General features: G+C 40.5%; 1 protein-coding gene across 1 annotated transcript; it reads right to left on the bottom strand.

The window, feature by feature from the left end:
- Positions 1-3394: 3394 nt before the first annotated feature.
- impg2a (interphotoreceptor matrix proteoglycan 2a) lies at positions 3395-21696 on the bottom strand. Its single transcript, XM_062432274.1, has 20 exons — positions 21489-21696; positions 19689-19855; positions 19562-19587; positions 18659-18699; positions 18238-18305; positions 17881-18036; positions 16500-16558; positions 16366-16386; positions 13879-14090; positions 12843-12886; positions 12671-12685; positions 11270-11462; positions 10079-11076; positions 8833-9120; positions 8511-8730; positions 7335-7545; positions 5820-6008; positions 4422-4623; positions 3969-4048; positions 3395-3428 (listed from the first exon to the last, which is right to left on the bottom strand). The coding sequence occupies exons 1-20, from the start codon at positions 21694-21696 to the stop codon at positions 3395-3397; spliced, it is 3432 nt and encodes a 1143-aa protein (XP_062288258.1).
- Positions 21697-22951: the final 1255 nt, after the last annotated feature.

The following is a 22951-nucleotide window of genomic DNA, read 5'->3' as shown; positions in this document are numbered from 1 at the left end:
ATAAGTTTATTTGGATTTCTGTTATTGACATTGTATACTGTTTTTCATGAGAGCTCTAACAGTTGGTTAAAGCTCTCTGATATCGTTTCCTGTGAATGACTTTCTGGCAAACAAAAGGAAATGAATGTACAGTTGGATCCACAAGTCTGAGACCACTAATAAAGATACTTCTATTTTGCATTTGTTTCAAATATAATATTCGTTTTTTCATTACGAATGATAGAATCAGTTTAACTATTCACAGCAGTCACACCCTAATTCTTCATCACCACAGTGATTGTGATCTTATAATATTAAATTAAATGACGCCATCACTGGCCACCAACACATATCTGACTTCACCAAACCGCACCAAATATAATCCAAAACTCTGGAACAATACTAAAAAAATGGGCAGCTGGATCCAATTTTTTCAACACAATGACACGTCAGTTTGGGCTTGTTCACAGTTGTATTGTTTCACCAGGCTATTGCTATGTTTACACAACGTCTTTTACTGTTGCACGGGCGTTCAATTACCAAGCCAGTTCCAGGCACATGCGCATATGTGTGTGACACAGGCCGATTACTGGTACACGCTCTTAGAAACAGTCACGGCCACAGACGAGCCTAATCCATACCTGCTGCGCTGGGGATAATCTGCTTTTTGGATTAAGTGGGAGAAGCTAAACACCTGGCCCAACTAGCAGAGTGGAAGAAGTCAATATGTCAGTGACTCCAAGAGAGAAGGCAAGTCTGAGAGGAGACTGCATTTTATAGAAAACACTTTATTTTTGTACACATTACAATTTCTTATAGTAATTTAAACAGCTGCACGGTGTGGTAACACTGTTAAAATGGTGACACAGTCATCAGTAAAAAAAAGAAAAAGAAAAAAGAAGTATATCTTCATATATTGAAACATTTGAGACACGAGATTTACATCAATGCAACTGTTAGTCATCTCATCAATGTTATTTACATGACAGAACACTATATGGGATAATTGGCTGTTTGTCCAGGTGGCAGGTGGAGGACACTGACAAAAACTGTATGCATGCACAAAAATGCATGCGTGTAAAAAAATAGAACTGAACACACAGATCGCAAAAGGCATGACACCGTCACAACAGCCTGCTTCGCAGGTGTTGATCGCTTGAGTAGACCTCTAGAAGACAAGAAGTGTGTGATGTAAACAAGAAGCTAGCACGTGATCTACGTGTCTGATTCTGACCACCTAAGAGAGCTGATCGGTCACACTGGCCGACAACAAACAGAAAACCTACAGATTGTAATCAGCTGCAGATGTGAGGGTCCGCTCAAAGGACATGAAAGGTCAAGCACAACAAATCCAGGGAGGAATGTCTGAGAATACCAAAGAAAACACTGGAATTAGTCTGTCACAAGGTTTCAGGTGGAGGAGCAGGATTGTGGCCAAACAAGTAGTCACGGGGCAGGATGTCTTTTTAAGAGTTGCTGGTAACCTTAAAGTTTTCTCAACAGGCAACGCAGCTTGAGCTTGTCTTTCCAATGAGCACATGTTTTTATCAGCTTACTTATTCCTGTTCTTTCAGTTGCATTACATACGACATCTGAAAGCAGACCATTTGATCAAATCCCTGGGCCGCCTGCCCCGGAGCATTTTTCCACTGAAACGTGTTTTCACTTATTTCTGAATCCCAGAGCTGGACCGGGTTCATGCTCTGTGCCTTTCTCCATCACCACTTTTTTTCACTCTCTTGTGTCTGCCATGCCATATATTTACAAACAAACACCACAGTTTCTGATCGGTGGAGCCCTTAAAAAGGTAGAGGAAGCCCCCGCCAGGAGAAGTAGCTGGAATCACCTTCCACTCGTAGTTCAGACAGTGAAAGGCTGCTTTTACAGAGCTGAACAGTACAACACACACACTACAACTGTATTTGGCCACCTTAATGTATAGTAGTACTCTAATATACAGAGTTAATCCACTGGTGTCACTTTTGTAAAATGAGTCATTATAGACCACTACATTACAAAAATACTTTAAATCAATATAGCACCATTGACTAAAGAAAAGCAGCTCTCTCAGTGTCTCCATCTTAAAGCAATGCCTCACTTGGAGTTTTGGAGAGACCAAAAAAGAAGAGACAGCTGTTAAAATATAATCCTCACTAGTAAACATTCTAATAAATATAATATACACATATTTACAGTTTGATGTTCTTCCCTTTAGGAGTGGACAAGTAGGATATGATGAAACTAAACCACTAAAAACACAGATCAAAAGTACTACACAGTATTGTTATGTGTCCAAAAACATTTCAAGTAACAGGATGTGGTCCAGTTTTCCCCAAAGGGAGACGTCCAGTTAGTGAGCAGCAAACACGTCCCCTGATGTCACAGCCAGCTCACCCGATCAAGAGAAGGCACCGAGGAAGAAGGAAGAACAGTCGACACCACTTCCCACACAGGTGGGGACAGACGCAGACACAGGAAGTTTGTGCGAATTGAGATTATAAAAGTAGTGTGCTAAATGACAGTCCAACTTTAACAGTGCAGTCCGGGCTTTTGTAATGCAGAGGCTTGGTTCTGTGAAGCAGAACAAGTGTGTCAGCATGCAAGTATCAACTTTTACAAAAAATATATTACACATATCAAACTACACAGTCATCTATTGTAAGGTTTTGATTGATTGAGTAGTATGAATATCGTCATCCAGGTCTAAGTAAGAAAGGTACTAAGCAAATTTCTTCAAATGTTGAATCGTAGGTATATGCAAAACCATTTTAAATGTTAAGCTCCCTTTTGCAAATGAAGAGTTGAATATCTTCTGATTTTTAGACTGTTAATTGAAAAAAAGATCACACAATTTATTGAGAAAATAATCAGCAATCCATTATGAAATTAGTTCCATGGGCTTGTGTTAATTGAACAGAGATTAGATAGTGAGGGATCACCAATCATGCATTAACTTGTGTTTTATATTTAGGTGTTTACCAACCAATTAAAAGCTTTAGTTATGCTGACCTATAACAATACTTCAAAACTGGAAGTGCTTAACCACCCTTTGTCCATTTTTAGCTGTAGGGCTTTGTTAGGGGTTTTTCCTTGCCCGTATGGATTCAGATAATAATTAGTCCCCTTTCCCATAACTGTTGACCTAATTTTTCTATAGACATTCATTGAAAATGCATTTGACTTAATTGCATTTGACTTAAAGTAAAACTTTTCCATTTATAAATATCTGCTATAATTTTCATTCTGAGAGATCCACCATTAGCTTGTGCTAACTTAAGAGTTTGGAATATACATACATATGCATCCCTAAATACATGTTACAAAGATCTTGAGGAGGATTGCAATTGAAATTCAGAACCCACTGCTACAGTCTTTAAAAGAAGAAGAAATACCTTGTGTTCTGGATGTTTCATGTCTATGTTGAGGAGCTCTCTCGCGTATCCAGAACACTGCAGCACATACACAAACATGCAGACACATTAGATTTCATGCTTCTAGGAGAATCAGTTATTATATGTACAAACAAGCGCTCACGACATTAAACTAACACAGCTCTATCTAGCATGAAGGATATCCACAGCACACATACTGGTGAGCTCCAGCCAGATGTGACTTAGAAACAGTAACCACCTTTACACGTGCACACATACACACACCTACACACACACACACACACACACACACACACTGCTGCTGCCAGACTGCTGGCAGACAAAGGAGCGTCTGTGTTTCTGTCTCATTGTATCAGCTCTGTGTCTGGCTGGTGAAGATTTAGGAACGATCTGTTTCCACACTGGTTTGGCATGACTTTAACTCTTTGTCTCCTCCAGCTCTTCACAGACAAACGAATCATTTTTTGCTGCAATCTTGCCAGCCTCATGTATCTCAAACTCATTTCCCTTTTTTCCTCATATCGTGGTTTGTCTGCCACATGCCCATGTGTTTATCTCGTCGCAGTCTGAAAAGGGGAAAACAGGAGAGGTACTCACGCTTGATGATGCCGCACAAAATCTGCAAACTGCCGATCCTTAGCGTAGAGCTCAATGATGCGTATCCTGTCTTGGATTTCCTGTAGAAACACATGATATCAGTCAGGGGGGAACATAACATTACATCACATGCAGATAAACAGTAAACCCAACTTGCTGAGGCTCAATGAAAATGTGACATTTCACTCAAAAAACAATAACTTTCTCAGTATAGGGTGTAAAACCCAGTTGGTGAGCCAGAGACAAGTTTGCAGTTTCCAATTTGAATCCTTTTCAGGTAATATTTGGATGTGGGAACAGCAACGCAACCGTATGAATGACTGTGTGTGAAACAACTGCAGAAATGTCAAACAGGCACTTGGATTTAGCTGGAAGAAGAAGCTAATCGAGTTTTTTTTTTAAACCAGGCTTCTTAATGAGGCTGTACCAATGAACAGTGGCACACAAACACACCTCCTTGGTCAGTTCACTGTTCTCATAAATGTGTCGTATCTCCTCGCTGCTAAAGTCAGTGGAGGCTTCAGCGCTGGCACTGCTGTAGACAGGAGCCTCGGGATAGCGGCGGTAGTAGTTGCTGTAGCCTGTGGTGGCCTCGCTCTCAAACATGGGGTTGTACTTGGTCGCCCTCTCTAGAGATGGGAGAGACTCTGCTCGCCTGCAGAAAGAACATAGTCACAATGATGAAGACTGATAAACACATCGTCTTGCAGGCCAAAAAGGAAAATTAAACTACAGCGAGCAAGACTTTAGTGTTGATTAACCTTTGTTAACCTTAGATAATTCCTTTCATTTATGCCTGAGTCAGTCTCTAGATGATCAGAAAGCCTATTGTGTTAGGTGTTTAAGGCTTTTTGGAAATAGCTCAACACCATAACCGATCGGTTAATTGGCTGAGGTTAACACAGTTTTTCTCCACAGGCTGTTCTGGGAATCATGCCAGACACACACAAACACACACACTATGATGGATGGAGGACAGATACTTTTTGTGAAAAGGGCAAAGGAGGACAGGAGGAAAGCGACATCCAGACAGAGGGAAAGGGTGTGGCCACACCTCAGAGAGTTGAGAAGAGTAAGGGGTGGCGCAGTGGAGAATTGTTGGCTGACTAACAGAGGATACAGTCATGGGATGTCTCAACTCACTTGATCCCCTTAAGAAAATTACCAGACTCCTTTAATCCAAAGCCGATCACGTGGAGGAGAGAAAGTCCTTAAACTCACTAAATGTAAGCATCTCTGTTCACTATCAAGTGTAGTTTGTTTATATGCAGGTACAGTTAACAGCTTTTGCAGACTAATTTAGCAGCTTTATGTAGGTTAAAGGTATTTTTGATTTATTAACCCTATACGTCTTAATTATTTCATTTAAATTCTGTCAGTATAACATATATTTCAGTTTCAGGGTTACATATTTTCCATGTCGTTGCAGCTGTATTAAAGCAAAATGTTTTTAGCCTGAAGTATTTGGTATCCATAAAAACATTTAGCATCTCCACAAATAGTTCTGTAACTTGGTAAAAGTCAGTAAAGATAGATCTGTATATTATAAGAAGTCAAAGAACAGTATATCTGATCGATACATTTTGTTGTCAGCACAATTATTTCTTTTGAGAACATATTCATTCTCCTTTTTATTCATTGCTGTGTCACTTACTGATAAGCATTTTTTTTTTTAAGTATAAAAACTATGTAGCAACACTGTGAAAATGACCTATACATTGTATATGGCATATAAACATGCCTCATAACAATAAACCCTTATGACAGTATGGCAGTCATAAAAAGGCACAAATATGCCCTCCATCTGTCACATTTAACTGTACTCATATTTGTCAAATAAGAATCCCTCACCGAATAGGGTCCTCTGACTCATCCTTGTCATACTGATCTCGTAACGTCCTGGCGAGGAAGAAGATCACACCAGAGGCCACCAATAGGAATCCAGCTACAGAGGCGATTGCTATACCGACCACGAGTGGCTCGGACACGTACTCCTCACAGTGCTCTCCTCGGTACCACCAGTTCTCCCCAACCCGACACCTGCAATGACGATGGAAATCTGTCATGAAATCACTCACTCAGGGGTGATGAAAAAAAAAACTGACTGATGGTGCTGCGTTTTAAATTGATTAAGTATTCAAAGAACAGCAGGAGAACAAAATGTTTCAGAACTTATTCTTCACCGTTCTTCTGTTTTTTTTTTACATTCTGAAATGATTTCAGAATGTAAAATAGCATGACTACATCCGCAACCGTGTCTGTTTTTTGTCCTGTCATAAGTAATAACATGTCAGCAATTATTACATTCAGTATGTGTCATTAAATCATTAATGCCTTATTTTGGATTTAAACCTTTCAGATGTTTGTATCCTGTCTCCATGCAACACTTCTGGTTGGACGACGTGAAGTAAACAACTATCCAAGAGCATCTGGAGTTGCCTGCGTGTTTCATGATGTCGTAGTGGGTGTGAAACAAAGGTCACCTTGGCACACAATCTCTGTATGTGTCTGTTCATAATCACTCTGCTGAAAGCATACCACGTACAACCTTCTCAGCAGAACCAGCGGATATGTCCCTGTCACTGGTCTGGAGTATTGACACATAAACTTACTCGCATGTATTCATGCTCCAGTACAAAAAAAGGCAAGTTCAAATGTCTGTTTCAACATGAAAACACATGCATGGACACCAGGAACTAACACACACACATTCAAATTGTTTACAAGTAGGCTACTCCTTAGACATTTTTAGATAATCACCAGAAAGTGTAGAAAAAGAGGGCTTTCATTAATTGATTTCAAAACAATATTTCACTAAACAAAAATGTGATAATATGCATCCTGGGGTTGGAAAATGGATCATAATTTTAATCAGGTTTAATCTTTGCAATTATGCCTCCACAAATGGTACTCGTTGTTTTGATGCATGTACAGTAAATTAATTGCCAGAGGGGGCAATTAAATTAACATAGTAAACTGCCACATGTTTGAGTGCTGGCTCAAATTGTTAAATATATTTATTGTAAGATGGTTAATTAGTATTAGCAGCCAACTAATTCATTAAAAAAAGCTTTATTCAATTGAGTGGTTTATGATTATATTTCATCAGGCCAGAACACACTGGGAAGTACTTTTACCTCTAAACCATGAGATCGACATGTTTGGACGGCTTTGTCTCTTTTCACTACATGATCAAAGTGGAGCCAAACAGACTAAAATGTACAACTAGCAGGAATGATTCTGCCCCTTCATGAGGTGAATTTGAAAAAACAGTTTAGTGCTCTGAGGCGCTTTACCAGCCTCGCAAACCTGCACACTCACACTCTTGACCGCACAGGCAGATCATTTCCCCTAATCCCCACCCACCTGCAGATGGCTCCCTGGCCTGGGATGACGTCACACTTGCCGTCATTGAGGCAAAAGTCGTTCCTGAGCTCACAAATACTCTGACAGGGTAGGCTATCCACGCTGAAGTAACCAGGGTTACAGACGCACTCTGCCTCCCCCGACCACTTGTTCACCTTACACTCTGCGTACTCGTTGCACGCCTGGAATTTACAGGGGTCTGCCTTGTCTCCTGTAAATGAAAGAACCATAGGAGTGTTATTATGTGTATATGTGTAGTGGTATTAGGAGAAAAGCAAGGTTGATTACAACATTTTAGATTAGTCAACTAATCGATGAGTCAAACGGCCGAAAATTCATCAGCAACTATTTGAATAATAATCCATTGAGCAATTTTTTTTTTCTTGCAAATATGCCAACAAATATGAAGCTATAGCTGACAGGCAGTTAGCTTAGCTTAGCACAAAGACCAGAAACAGGTGGGAACAGCTAGCCTAGCTCTGTGCAAAAGTAACAATTTCCCCTACCAGTATCACTACAGCAGATTAAAAAAAACGGGATGTAACATGTTTGTTAATGAGTTTTATAACTGTTGTTAGACAGAGACAGGCTAGCTGTTTCCCTCTGCTATAGTCTGTGACATACAAACACCATTCTTCTTCCCTTGCTAATGGAACATCTGCCATTATGCATGCTGAGATCCAGGATTATGACTTAAACAGATTATGACTGTAAACACAAACATGACTCACTGATATCATGAACAGCCGATTACGAGCCGACTGATAATGTCACACAGTAGCTTTGACCACATGAGGAAATTAATAAATGTGCATATGAGATGTCATGTTGAATTCATAATTGACCCATTTATAATAATAAAAATCAAAGCAATATAATACACACTGTGTAACACCAGATCAGCATACTGTAATTACTCCGTCAGTGTTGTTAATGATAACTTGGTTGTTGTCCAGAGAAGCCCTGATTATGTCATAGTGACATTTGCCTCTTCTGGCCAAGAAGTGTCACAATAGTAATTCAATACTTGCTTTGCCAGACATTTTCAAAGTCAAATACATTTTTCTATCATGATTTACTGCAGTTATTGTACCAAACAATGTTCTGATGTTAGACTGATTAAGAAACATCTGGCATACTACACAGATGCATCACTTTACTTTAGTGAGTACCTACCTGACTCAACATCCAGCGAGTACTTATCGATGGCCAGGTTCATGGTCTGGTAGGCTGTGTTACAGAAGTCTTCCAGGATCAGATAGACAGCTGTGGTGACGCCTTGAGGAACAGGTTTGCCAAATTTCATCCGGCTATTGACCACAATGCTCCCGTTCCTAAAGTTCAGGATCTCCAGGTTCTGAAAGTTGGTCAGGTTGGACTGCAGGTAGGGCACAAGCTGGGAAAAGATTGATGAATGTACAATGTGATGTCAAAAACCAGAGGCGTCAACACAACAGTGGGAATAATGATAACTGCAAGTAAAATATAAGATGCCTACCAGTTCTATGAAGCGTTGCTCCAAAGCTTTGTACTCTGGGGAACTCTTGTTAAAGAGATCGTCTGAGAAGATCATGTTGGTCACCCTCAAGCTGAAGAACACCATCAGTGCTCGTCCTGGATTTACAGGCATAGCGATACTGGCCTGGTCTGTGCCATGTCCCACACTGATTGGAAATCCAGTGCTGCCCTCCTCTGTGTGGTTGATCAAACCATAACCATAATGAACCACATCAAAGCCCTGGTCTTCAAGGGAGGCATCATCCAAATCTTCGTCAAGGGTCTGAATCTGGAGGATAAAAATAGTAGATGGGTTTTGAAATTAAACTTTTATCCTAAAGTGGGTTACAACAATGTTTACTTTGATTTATACATCTGCTTTATAAATAATTATTAATTCACAGTTGAACTCAAATTAAAAGAAACAGGCACATATCTGTTGTGGTGTTTGTTTTGACTTGTACTTATTAGGTTATTCTATTATACAAAAAGGAGAGATTTGAAGTTTCATTTATTTTTCTGAAATCATATCACCCCCAGCGGGAGTGAATTTTTGCTACCAATTGACAATATGGTGCAGTGATATTTGATAGGTGCAATATCTGTATGGGCTGGGACTTGGCTCATAACATTTCTTCAGTTGGCCACACAGGCATTTAACCAGCTTGTGAGCCGATGTTGTAAGCCATTACTTTGTCCCATCTGTGATTTGAGCACTCACTACATTACTCTTTGACTCCGTACGTTGCTGAGTTTACAGTGCTTTGTCATCAGTATAATGTGAGATGAACAGAACTGTGTAAGAACTGCCAATAAGTCAGGTGTTGAAATAACATGAACAAAAAGTAACATCTAGTGGGAATTAGTGCTACAGTAATGTTAGTTAGTTAGCTAGGCTAACTAGCTTCCAGTTTCTGAGTAGAATACAAACTTAACAACACGATGTGTCGTCCCAAAAACAATGTTGTAAATGTTTGATACTAACACCATGTGCTTGAAAATGGGGAAAGTAACAACTTATATCAATATTTGAAAGCTGCCATGGTGAAACATTATGCATAATAGTTGCAGTGTCATTATAGCTCATATTTCATTACACAAAAGTCAGAACAATTCAAATTTCAGTTTGACTATAAACATTAAAAGGAAAGGTAACATGATTTTTCTATTTTAAAACCTCAAATTGTGCATTTGGTTATATTTTTTGCAACGTAAACATTTAATCCTGTATCATTCTTTTGCTTTACCTCCACCAGTGTAGGAATGATGATGTCAGGTTGCCCATCGGAGGCAGGATTAACGTCAGATATACGGGTAAAAGGCGACTCCTTCTCTGGAGACAGGACAGTTGGTTGGATAGGACTTAGAGAATCTGTCACTGGTGGTTCTTGTTCATCCTGGTTGACTATTAGGATCTCATCCTCTGTAAGATCCTCAGTTGAGATCTGTGGAGCTTCTGGGCCCCCTTCCACTACAGCTGGAGCTTCAGGTGGAGTCTCTTCAATCACCTCTTGTCTCTCGCTCTCTGTCGGTGCCTCCATGCCACCCTCTTCTAACACAGGTTCCTCAGGATAGGACAAAACCACATTACTGTCTTCCTCAGGCTGTTCAGTATTAACTTCCTCATCTACAAGTAGAACATCTGTGAGGTTTGAATCTTCTACTGACTCCACTGAGTCTTCGCCAACAGGAAGCAGAGTAGTTTCTGCTGCCTCTGGCTCTGATGCTTCACTCACTACATCTACAGCATCTGGGGTCGGGAGTACTGCAGTCAGACCTTCTCCTTCTGTGGTCTCATTTGAAATTGTGGAGATCTCAAGCTCCTCTGGACTCTCTGCCTCATTAACAACAACCTCATCCAGATGCTCCTCTTCTGGAGCTTCCACGTCTTCTGCAGTATGCTCCTCTTCCACTACTGCAACCTCAACCTCAACCTCCTCCATTTCCTTGTCAGAGATATCACCTGCATCTATGCCGACATCTTCTGGTATCAACACATCTTCTGAAGCTGTCTCGTCAAGAGAAATGTCTTCCTCTGCTACTGTTGGTGTAGATGGAGGGAGCAGGTCGTCCAGGTCCCCTGTGCCTGAGCCAGAGGCCTCGATCTCCACTGGCGGTTCAGGCAGTGTGATGACCTCTGGCAGCTCAGGAGGGGGGAGCTCAGCTGGAAGCTCCTCTTCTGGGGAGATCTCTACATCAGCAGTCTGCAGAGTCTCCTCCAGCAGCAGACCTTCCTCCTCAATACCTGAAAAACACAAAGACAAAGGAAAATCAGTTCGGCTATCTCTTTCCGGCACTAATTGACAAACAAGACAAACCCTCTTTTTAAGATTTAAGATCAACAAACCGAGAACTGAGATATACAGAAAATTATAAAGCAGTAGGAAGTTTTTATATGGTATGCTGTGTGTGATTATGAATTCAGGATAAACACTCACTGCCAGCTTCAGGTGCCTCGGTGGTCAGGACAGGAGCAGCGGGTATAACAGCACTCTCCTCCAGAACAATGACATCATTTTCTGCTGTTGTCGCTGTGTTGCTTTCAGGCAACTCAGGCAGGAATTCGTCGTTGACATCCTCTGTGTCCTCCTCCAGGATCAAGACCTCTGGTGGCTCATCAGCAACACTGACCTGCATCACGGACACAATTCATTATCTAAACCTTTCGGCACAAGTCAACTTCTGCACAAACTCTCCTTCAATATAGAGCCTGGAGTGTGTGTGTGTGTGTGTGTGTGTGTGTGTGTGTGTGTGTGTGTGTGTGTGTGTGTGTGTGTGTGTGTGTGTGTGTGTGTGTGTGTGTGTGTGTGTGTGTGTGTGTGTGTGTGTGTGTGTGTGTGTGTGTGTATTTCTTTACTTATACAGTATACCTTGTTCCTGTAGGTCTTTAAAGTTATCACAAAACCAAAACTGGAATTTGATAAGCAGACACAAAGTATCAAAAAGTGTTTTGCAATACCATTTCCATTGCAATTTTAAATTTCAAAAATGAATACATTAAAAGACCAACTTAATAATTTGCTAAAAAGTTTTGCTACACTGACATCTTTCACTGCTGAGTATGTTTTGAGGTGTGCTCTCTAACACCTGTAAGCACACCCAGCAGTGATGTCACAGCATATTGACACAATATGGAGTACATTTCTACATCACTGCAGCAAAATGAGGACTTACAAGAGGTCAGCAAAAACAAGATTTTCAGATGGTGTTAATTTGCTCTTTAAAGACAGAATAAGGACATGGAATTAATTATTGCTATTTTTGTAACTTAGAGCTCATTAATGAATCATTTATTTGCTAATTTAATTCATGCATTTATAATATATCATTTTATATTTAGCAATGTATTAATTTTACGTTTTTGTCTTGGTGGCACACTTCTGGCCTTACAATTCTGATATCAACTCAAAAACCAGCAGCTGAATCTAAAATGTTCCAAATCCAAAGTGCTTTGGTGGCACAGTAGCTCTTTGCTCTTGCCCGTAAATCAACTACTGATGAGGAATTTGCCAAACTCTCCCAATTCACATAATGAGTCAAATTAATCACTTAGGGTGCTGAGCTATAAAGTGAAGCAGCAGACACATTTAGTGCAACCCAAACTGTGATTACCATCAAAGAGTGCACTCAACCACCTGACAGCACAAATAAAGACAGACTATAGATTACTCGTCTGAATGAACTCATATGTGCCGTCTCTCCTTACAGTGCACCACACCACAGCGGGTGGTGTGGTGCACTGTAACCCTTGCCCCAGAATAGCAGTGGATTATTAGAGCAAAGAGCCAAACTAATCTTCAAAGCTGCAGTTCATCCTTGCTGGTGAGCTCATCCCCTACCTGAACTGGTGTGGCCTGTATAACATCACAAGCCAGTTACAGGTTATCGCAACATCAGTCAAGCTCGAAGCATCAGCTTCCACAAATAAAAGTGACATGTCAGCTCTGTGGAGATCAAAACAGCTGAATGTCTTGGAGAAAGACATAGTTGTGGAGGTAACTTTTTACTCACCGTGGCTCCGTCTGCAGTATTGACAGACACAGGGATCTCAGACACTGTGGAACCAGTGGAGAAACAAATATTAATACAAAGTGACACATAAAAGTCAAACGTGCCAAATAGTCCAAATAATCCTGCCTGCCAGAGTCTACAAAATACTTTTACCTTCCCAGCAGTGACAGCCTTATTTCTGACAACGTTACTTTTAGGGGGTAAATAGCTACAAATCAGTGCTAAAGTCTGGAGAGAAGATCAGATGCTGTGGGCCAAGGCTATTACTGCACTACCCCCAAAGCTAAATAACAAAGCCACGCTGTGCCTTAAACTTCCCAGCCACACGTTGGCCACATGAGAGTGTTTAGTCATCATTTCACATGTCCCGGCCTATAACTAATGTCAACATGAGGTGGCATCCATCTCAAGAGGGGCCTTCCTGGCACAGTAATCTAATGACACACTCTCTCTCGGAAACATGGTCAGGGAGAAATCTCACAGGAGGAGGTGATAGAGGCATTATCACATCCTTCAATTTCTGGAAAGGGTTTCTGGTCAAAATTAAGACGCAGCCTTACAGACAGAAGAAGTGTGTGTGCATTAGCGGTGTGAATTAACTGTAAGACCTGCTGGCTGAAAGCCAAAGTAAAAGACTAAAGCGAGGCAAAAAAACCTTGGACTCTCTGGATTTCAAGTCCTGTTTTGCAGACCATTTAATGACAAAGATTTAACCACAGCGCAGAGTAAAAACACAGAGTAAAAATCCTATAACTGATGACTCTGTTATTTTTTCATTAAAATGGCCCACTTTTTAAAATTTCTGCTAAATCTGTCTCCTTCTTCTTTGACAGAAAAAGCCAACAAATAAGAAACAGATGAGACTATTAGAACCCTGGAATGTTTTCTCGAGTGGTGTAGCGTGTGTTAAGTGTTGGGTTTACTGCCTCTCTATTTGATATGACATTTGGAGGTTTGCCAATTAAATACATAGCAATAATGACGGCATGTGTGTTCTGTTACAGTGCAGGCTATAGTGCACAGGACAACGTCATACCGCTCTCCTCCAACTCGTCCTTATGCAGGGCTTCAGTGCCAACGTTTTTAAACTCGGTGATGGTGTAGATCACTGTAGGAATTTCTTTGACCTCATGGTATGAGTTCTCCACCAGGTTAGACTGCAGGGTCAGGTAGTCCAGTTGTTCAGTGCTCACACCAGCACCATCCACCACCACTGTTACGGCATAGTCCACCACAATGCCATCCAGCCTGGAGACACATGTATGTAGTGGTTACAGCCAGTCAACACACAGAACAATCTCAGAGCTGGGCAATGATTTTAATATGATCATGTATTGACTTTTGTTAGACTGTGATAAAAATATATTGTGTTATTGTTCAATTTATGATGCCAAGTGAATTATAATTAAAAATAAAATGTTTTTAAGGGTTTTGTTTAACTTGTGTGAACAGTTTGGAAAAGAGAGACACACTTAAATGCCATTAACAATCATTTGCTTATTTTGTATGTAATTTTCCATGTTTGCCCTACTGAGATTTATATAGATATCAAAAAATATTTGTATTTCCCATAAGGCCATAATTCTGCAAACAGTTTATGTAAACCAATGATTATATATTTACATCTCCCACATATGTCCACAAACTACAAGTAAGATTGTTTTGTTTACTGAAATCAAAGTTTACAAAGTCAAGAATTAAGTTTTAATTTAAATTCTTATTCATACAGTGATACTGATTTCAGATGGCTCTTTTTCTATCAACGTCCTCTGCTTGTGGTCATTGTGCAGCTACATTAGAGCAATGGAGGACAGGAACGCCTTGCTCACCTTGATAGAAGTTGTTAAGTAACGTTAAGTGAACATATTTCTATTAAATTTTTCTAATGAAAACTTTGCAAGGTAATTTCTAAGTCAATGCAAACTGTACCTGAGCACCAATTTACATGTGGTTTCTACACATTTACAATAAGAAAGTAGAAAATTATGTGTTTTGGATGAGAGAGCAGTTCTCTAAGAGGATGAAAATCGCTCAGGCATTAGCTTGATTTAACGTCAAACCTCTTAAAAGAGTTGTAGGGGGCTCACAGATGACTGATGACTCGAGTGATTTACACCAGCCTGGAATGCAGAGCACTACTGTATAGGCCAAACGCAGCCGAGTCAGCAGAATGATCAATATCATCATAATAAACATGGAAACCTCACACGACATTCCAGGCCATGGAAAAAAGCTATCTATCAACCTTCATTTGACTACTGGGAGCCCCCCACTCTGACCTAGTTTGCTGGATTTCTGGCAGACAGCTAAGCACGTGCCGGTCCACAGTAAGACCCATTTAAAAGGAGATCCATTTTTTCTCTCTTTAGTTTCACACTAAGGCAGACGGCGCTCTTCTCCTGCTGTGCCTCGAAATCTGCACAACATCACTGTGGTGTAAGTATATTCCTCTGTGTGCTTAATGTATATACAGTATGTTTGCATAATTATGGCCATAAGTTATACAAGGTACAGTTGACAATTACGTTTAAATAAAGCAGAACGTGTGTCTAAAACATCTTTACTTCTAGCACGCAACAGAGGAATGTTACCAGATGCATTTACAATTTTGAGATTGTTGTACTTTAATTACCTACCAGTTTTACTTCTACATTATCTGCTACTTTTATTCCACTAATTTCATTTCAGAGGCTAATTTTTTTTACTCGACTGAATTTTATCTCATCGATGTAATTCCTCAATACTTTGCAGATTAAGATTTTACATGCAAAACATATGATCATCATGTTCAAATTAAAATGCATTATAACTGGTTCCATCTCGACCAGTTATCTCGTTAAAACGCACCTACATATTTAAGCATCAGTAATATTGTTCCTTTATTAAAATATGTAATAATAAAACCATGACAGGGACCATGCTGCTACGTAATGAGTACTTCTACTTTTCTTTATCTCAAGTAAAACTTTGAATATAACATTTGAACTTGTAATAGAGTATTTTTACACTGTGGGTTGGCTCCATATTTAAGTTAAGTATCTAGATACTTTTTGCACCACCGTAAATGCAGTAGCACCTACTTAGTTCCTACTTCTCCACCTCCATTCCCTTGTGTCTTTTCTAGTTCATCTCCTTTGCTCTTTCTCACCTTCGCTCCACCCATACACATAATATCTGTCTGTCCTCCTCTCCATCCCTCAACCAGGGGCTGATTAGTGAGGTCATAAAGCCCCGATAATCGTCTCTATATAAGAGCACCTGCTCATTTGGTTGGACCAATCCTGATCCCACTTAACAGGTGAGTGACCGCACTAAGACCATTAACACAGGAAACTAGTGACACACCTTAACACGTGCCCACGCTCAAAGGTGACTTCTCCCATTCACTCAGCTCTGGCTAAGTAATGGTTGATAGGGATCTGTGGACTTAAATGCAGGACGGGTGGGGGGGGGGGGGGGGGGGGGGCAACAGCAATGCTTTCGAGAGCTTGTCAAACCACCACAGCCTGTACTAGTGACTCACCCTTGGACATCCTTTTGGGGCCTGCATGAGACAAGAAGCAGCTGTTAAACCTCTGCAGAGAACTCAAATGTAGTTAATGTTACAAGTTCTTGTGGGTCTTTTGTCCAGAACCAGTATTACAAAATGTCACTGACCTGAAGTCCAGCACGGACACAGTCTTAAATCCAGGAAGCCCCACCAACGCATCCTCTATCTGCAAAGACAAAAATAATCAGGCCTAATAAACAAGCAGCGGCTCAAGTTGGTTTCATATTTGAAGGGTTACAATGAACTTGTTTGGAAAAATAAATCTGATTTATTATTCCAACGGGGCAAATTTAGTTAAAAGCAGTTGAAAGGTCTTGGGGTCTTTTGTGCACTGGCCCAGATTTGTATCCTCTGGAGGCGGACTACAGCATCATGGTGAACTCACAAGAAATTATTTTTATGGGTCTACAAGGCCTTCTGTGCTAAAACAATACATAGACTCACTGACCCAGTTTATTTAATCCATCAGAAAAGGAGGATACAAGAAATGTCTCCAGGGTCTGTTGTCACTTCTCTACTCCCTCCTTTTCTATGCTCGTTTACTACCTACTGTAGGAGTTTGCAGTCCCTGTTCTCCCCTCCACTTTCTCCACACAGACTTTTAATCTCTTCAAAGCACGACAGCTTGTGTGTGCACAGGGTGTGTGTGTGTGTGTGTGTGTGTGTGTGTGTGTGTGTGTGTGTGTGTGTGTGTGTGTGTGTGTGTGTGTGTGTGTGTGTGTGTGTGTGTGTGTGTGTGTGTGTTGGTCTATATCTGAGGCTACGCAGAGATCTCCACAGAGAATACAAAACGGGTTAGCAATTAAGAGATATGGCTTCCTTTGAAAACTCAGTCATCACAAGGACACAAAATACATACAAAGACACAAAATCCTATGCGTGTGCATGTGTGTGCGTGTGTGTGTGTATGTATGTGTGTGTGTGTGTGTGTGTGTGTGTGTGTGTGTGTGTGTGTGTGTGTGTGTGTGTGTGTGTGTGTGTGTGTGTGTGTGTGTGTGTGTGTGTGTAAATACACTCATGAAAATGTACCAAATTGTATTCACAATGTTATTTACAAGTTATGTGTGTATACGTGTGCCCATTACATTTGTGTGTCAAGCTGACTGCCAAACAAAAAAGCCCATGGACAAATTTACTGATTTTTCCAAGTACCTGTAAAACTAGTGAAGTAGCTTCCAAAGGTGAATATGTGTGCATACACATTCATACACAGAGGCTGATCCATTCCCAAGAACATCATAAAGCTGTACTTTCAGCACATTGTTATTTCACCAAAAACAAATGTGTACCATAAGATCTGTGTGTTTTTTGAACTCCTGCCTAACACTTTGTTTTTCACTATTGCTGCTGTTATTAAAACTAACAATGCATCTTCACAGACCATAAACCTGGAGATAAAGCAGGTCCAGGCGGAGGTAAGATACAGTAGCACTAAGGGAGTCATAAAGAGGGAAAACAAGCCAGAGCAAGACAGAAAAAGAGGCAAACCCTTTCAGCAAGCTGTCTGCTCAGTGTTTGGTACTGCAGGCTGGCTGGATTGCCAAGGTCATCGCTATACATCTGTCCATTCAGGTGGATGCTCAGCTCCACTACCTGCTCCAGCACTGGGGGAGTGGGAGGCTGCAGGCCGATGTCATTGTCCAGCTGTGACGTGAGAAATAAATTCACAATTGATTTAAAGTGAATGTCAATATATATGTAAATACAAATCTGTAAACATCTAAAGTGTGTGTGTGTGTGTGTGTGTGTGTGTGTGTGTGTGTGTGTGTGTGTGTGTGTGTGTGTGTGTGTGTGTGTGTGTGTGTGTGTGTGTGTGTGTGTGTGTGTGTGTGTGTGTACACTCACTGGACTCTCCTCAACCTCTGGGACAACAGCAGCTGCTTCCCCCTCTTCTTCTCCATCAGCTTTGTGTTCTGGATGTTTCAGTTCAGGTGCAAAAAAGGGATTGTTTGTTTAAGTGGGCATGAGTTTAAATCTCTGGCAAAGGCTGTGATTCAACATGGCTGTATGTATGGATTACTCAGTCCAGACTCTGACTGCTTTCTAAATCTCAGTCTGAGCTGGCCTAAAGCCAAGCAGAAAAATACTCAGACAAAACATACTGCATAAAAAGTTATAGTAGCAACCAAGGTTTCAGTAGGTATGTGTGCATGAAAACACACGCTGCAGTCTGACACAGAAAAAAGCAATACTTGTGCAGAGGTGCAGATATGGAAGAGTGTTTATATGAGAGCAGAGACATCACGGTCCTACAGCTGACACTGACCTTGCTCAGGAGCAGCTTCCGGTGTAGCTGGTGTCGGAGCACTGTGAAACAGGAAAGGATCATTTCAACAAAAATAATGTCACTTTACCAAATTAAATTAAAAATAAAAAGGATAAACACCACAATGATATGAGTTGGGTTTTAAAGAATAAGGCTGGGTTGTTTTGTTTTTTTTATCTTTTCATTTTTTATCAACAAATCCTCGGAAGAGACCAAAACCAACAATGGATTAATTCTGCTACGTATTGTGTTAGCCAGTGTGCCATTACAGCCCTGTGTCATTGTTTGTGTCACACAGCCATACAGTTACATTGAGGTACATATGTAGTTTATTTTCAAACAACTCCATTTTCAGGCTTTATGTTGGGTAGTTGCAATGAACATACTCAAAGACACTGTTCAGTGTTGAGAGGAATAAACTACAGCAGCAATAGTGATGAAGAAATATGCAACAATATATTATGTACTTATAATATACTGTTGCAATACCGCAAAAGTATAAGCTGTTTCAGGCTGTGGCTGTGCACACAAAACCTATTAGTTGGATTAAAGCAAGCAAGAATTCATTTGTTAGTTTTGGTCTTTTCAGGGGATTTGTTGAAAGTAATAAAAGATAAATAATATCACTGAGGTAATGCAAATACACAACACACAAATGAAACAGGAAAATAAAGAAATGCAATCAAATGAACATGACACATGTGAAGTTATGTGTATGTGTAACTGATGTGCAGGAATATGAACAGGTAAGGTTGAAGAGTCTTGACAACCTTACCTGCACATATGTTGCCAGGACCTGGTGGGCTCACTACAGATGGTGGGAAGAATGACACGTTTACAAAACACAGACTTAATGTTCAGATCAGAATTATGTGATTTAAAGATGACGATAGTTTATTTTACCTTTTCAAACCTGTCCGTGACATTCTCTGGAAATGAAAAAGAAAATGTTAATTACAGTATCAGTCACCTGCAGAGTCAGTTATCAAGTCTTTAGTCGCTTTTTTTAAATCACTGTTCATCCACTAACCTTTTTAACCAGAGCCTGGTGCTCTTCTGATTGGCTGAAGTAGCTGCCAATATCTTTTGCCATGACTGTTCCCTCCTGGCACTGGTTCATCCAGCTTTGGTACTCTTCTTGCTCTGGGAGGCGGTCCCAGAAGATCTTGAAAGCCTCCCATATGGTCTCCTGGCACACTAGTCAGATCAGAAAGAGATGCCATCCACTTAATGCAAACTTACAGAACTCAGTGTCCAAAGAAGCTGGTCTTATTGTATTGTATGGTATGTGGGGCGGCGTAGCTTACTGCACGTTTCTACTTTTGCGCATATGTCCTTTATGTTTGCACTGGTGTTGTATGTGATTGTTATAGCTATTCCATCTGTAATGTGGTTAATTCTCCCAGTTGAGCCTTGTGGTAATAAAAGAAAAAGAAAAGAAAAGAAAGAAACTCACATCTGCATAAATGATTTCCAAGTTACTTTCCTTGAGGTCTGTTATCATCAACAACTGCACAGCCTGTTGCACAAATTTAATATACGATGTCCGCTACAAAGACCACTCTGCTGGCTCATTAGAAAGGGAATGTTACAATCTTTACTTTACTAAAACATATTAGACCTTTTACAAAACTAGGTACAAAACTAGGTACTAATAGCCCAGAGAATTTCAAAAGAACCTGGGCCCAAATCTGCCGTTAACTTCATAACTCCATTTCATGAGTCAACGCAGTGCACAGACATATGTTCTAATCTTTACTAATCAAAGCTGTGTGTGAAGACTTAAACACAAGTGATCACCTCTAAATACTACAAAAAAAGCTTCCATAACAAATCTTAATATTTCAGCAGATACAGCAGACTGTCTCCTAGCACCAGGTAGTGTGTCTTTCTAAGAGTCTAGCGCCCCAAGAGTTTAATGACAGGAAACACACGTTGATCTCTGCCCACTCTTTCACACACATTACAGATTTCTCAAGCAAGAACAGATCCAACAATCTCTTCCCTTGTCTGCACATTAGATCCTCAACTCCTGGTCAACTGCAGCCCTCCTTGCAGCTGCATCCTTGAGGTGTCAATTCACCCAAATTCCAAGCATAAAAACGCAAAATCTCTTACCCCTTGTGGTATTTCACTGTGCTGTTGTGGTAGTTTTGGATCTGTGTACCCAGGTCATTGTATCACCCTGAGATTTTTGCCGCCAACCCTACGATGCGAGTGACAGAAATTCTACTTGTGGTTCAGTTTAATGCGGAAAATCCAGACATTTTTTGTTAACTGTTTTCTTTGGAAGTACTTTCTGCCACAGCAACTGTTCCTATGAAAATTCGCCACAGGATATTATCTCGTGAAAGACATACTGCTGTTTTTTCAATGCTTTGAGAAGCACAAATAAGATTTTATTAACCCCAAAACACTGGTGGCACCAGAGGTTTTACAGCAGATATTTCAGGACGTGTGGCTAGATACCAGTAGTGAGAAACTGTTTTTGAAATTTCGGTTAACTGACCTTGTAGGGAAGCACGTGTATCTGTTGGCTTGAATGTAAATCTCATGAGGCCTAAATGCAACAAGTATCCACACCAGATGTCAACTGACATACTTCTGATTGACCCATGTGCCTCCTTGCTAAGATGGTTAACACCCGTGCCTATTGGATAGTTCAATGCCAGCTCAGGTGGAGGTATTGTGAGGGGAATGGAAGGTAGTGAGACAGGAAACCATGATGAGGATCTCCAGTCAACAACCAACAGAAGGTTCTTTGTGTCCTAACCCTTTCTTCGGCCCAGTGGCCACAGCATTATTTTTATCTACAGTGATTCAGTCTTACCTCTGAGATGAAAGTAGCTCAGATGGTTTGCAACCACCTGCTGAACTGTCTCTTGTGCGCACAGTTTGACTCCACTTGGAAATAGGATGTTCCTTTTCCGTCGAGTGATAGCCACATGGCCTTCCTGAGATACCTTGGCATCAGATACCTGAACGATGCGTGGAAACACCACAGGCTCTGGACTATAAGGCAGATCTAGGTAACCCATAGAGGATCCTTCCAATGTTGCATCTGTGGTACCACAAACAAACACATTTTAAGCTTACTATACTTTGGATAAGGACTGAGTAAGAAATATAAAGGTTAACTATTGATACATACCTGCCCTTATGTCCAAAAAAATGACCACAAAACTAAATACAACAGAATAAAAAACACATCTCCAAAATACGATGCACATGATAAATCCGTGACTGTGCTTAAATCCGTAGACTTGGAAAAGGATCAAGTAGATATGTACTTCCTCTTAAGTCATGTGACAGCAACGTAAACAGCGTCTTACAAGTTTGCATAGTTCAGAATTCTCCAGGTTCAGAAGAATGACAGAAACCCCGCACAGAAATCATTTGACGGTGCAATCTCATACTGTTTTCCTGCTTTCCTCCACAGCTGAAGAGAGGTGTGTCCCATGGTGCTGAAAAGACAGCTCCTGGCTCAGGTAGATAGGCAGATGGCTCTTGGAGAGAGGCAGATTTTTTTAATGCTCTCTAATCCTGTTTACTCTAAGCCTTAGAGGAGCTCGCCAAGAAGTTACTAGAGCAACACTAGGAAGGGAGGGCGCTTAGCGTGGAGGAAACGTGGACAGAGAGAAGGCGACAAAAGCCACGGAATCAACAGCAAGCACAGATGTATTTATATGTGCCGATATTTAAAGGAATAGAATTAATTTTCAATCTGAACTTTGGTTGGATTTTATGACATTTGAGAGTTGCCAGTTCAAGAATTGCTTAACCTCATAAGTCTCTATTACTGGAAAGCAGATACTTGAAAACAATGTTATTTTAAAGAAATCCCACCATACCCTTACTCATCCGCACACAAAAATACAATGCTTAACTGTCAGGTTGGTTGAGAAGCTGAGGAGCAGCAACTGAAATCCTCTCAGTATGTATATTCACCGCAGTGAGAGTTATGGGCTTAGTCTGGACTGACCTTCAACACCAAACTGTATCTACAGGGTTTATCCTGTTTTTAAAAAGGGAAGTCTGCCTCATCTTATCTTTAAGCAGCTTTATTACATATGTGAAAATGAAACAGGTTAACACTGCCACAACACTGTATATACATTAAAACAGTAACCAGCGCTCACACAGCAGACATTAGATACATTAGATAAAACATTTCATCAGCATTTTAAGGTACAGCCCAAGTGCACACAGATAACGATATGCAAGTAAAATGCTAGTTTTAAAATGCATCTCCTCTTATATGCTCAGGCAGAGGTGCTTCAGTAAATTTAATTG

Source organism: Scomber scombrus, chromosome 13 (assembly GCF_963691925.1).
Source record: "Scomber scombrus chromosome 13, fScoSco1.1, whole genome shotgun sequence".
NCBI classification, from domain to species: domain Eukaryota; kingdom Metazoa; phylum Chordata; class Actinopteri; order Scombriformes; family Scombridae; genus Scomber; species Scomber scombrus.
This window is presented reverse-complemented; position numbering and strand designations above follow the sequence as displayed.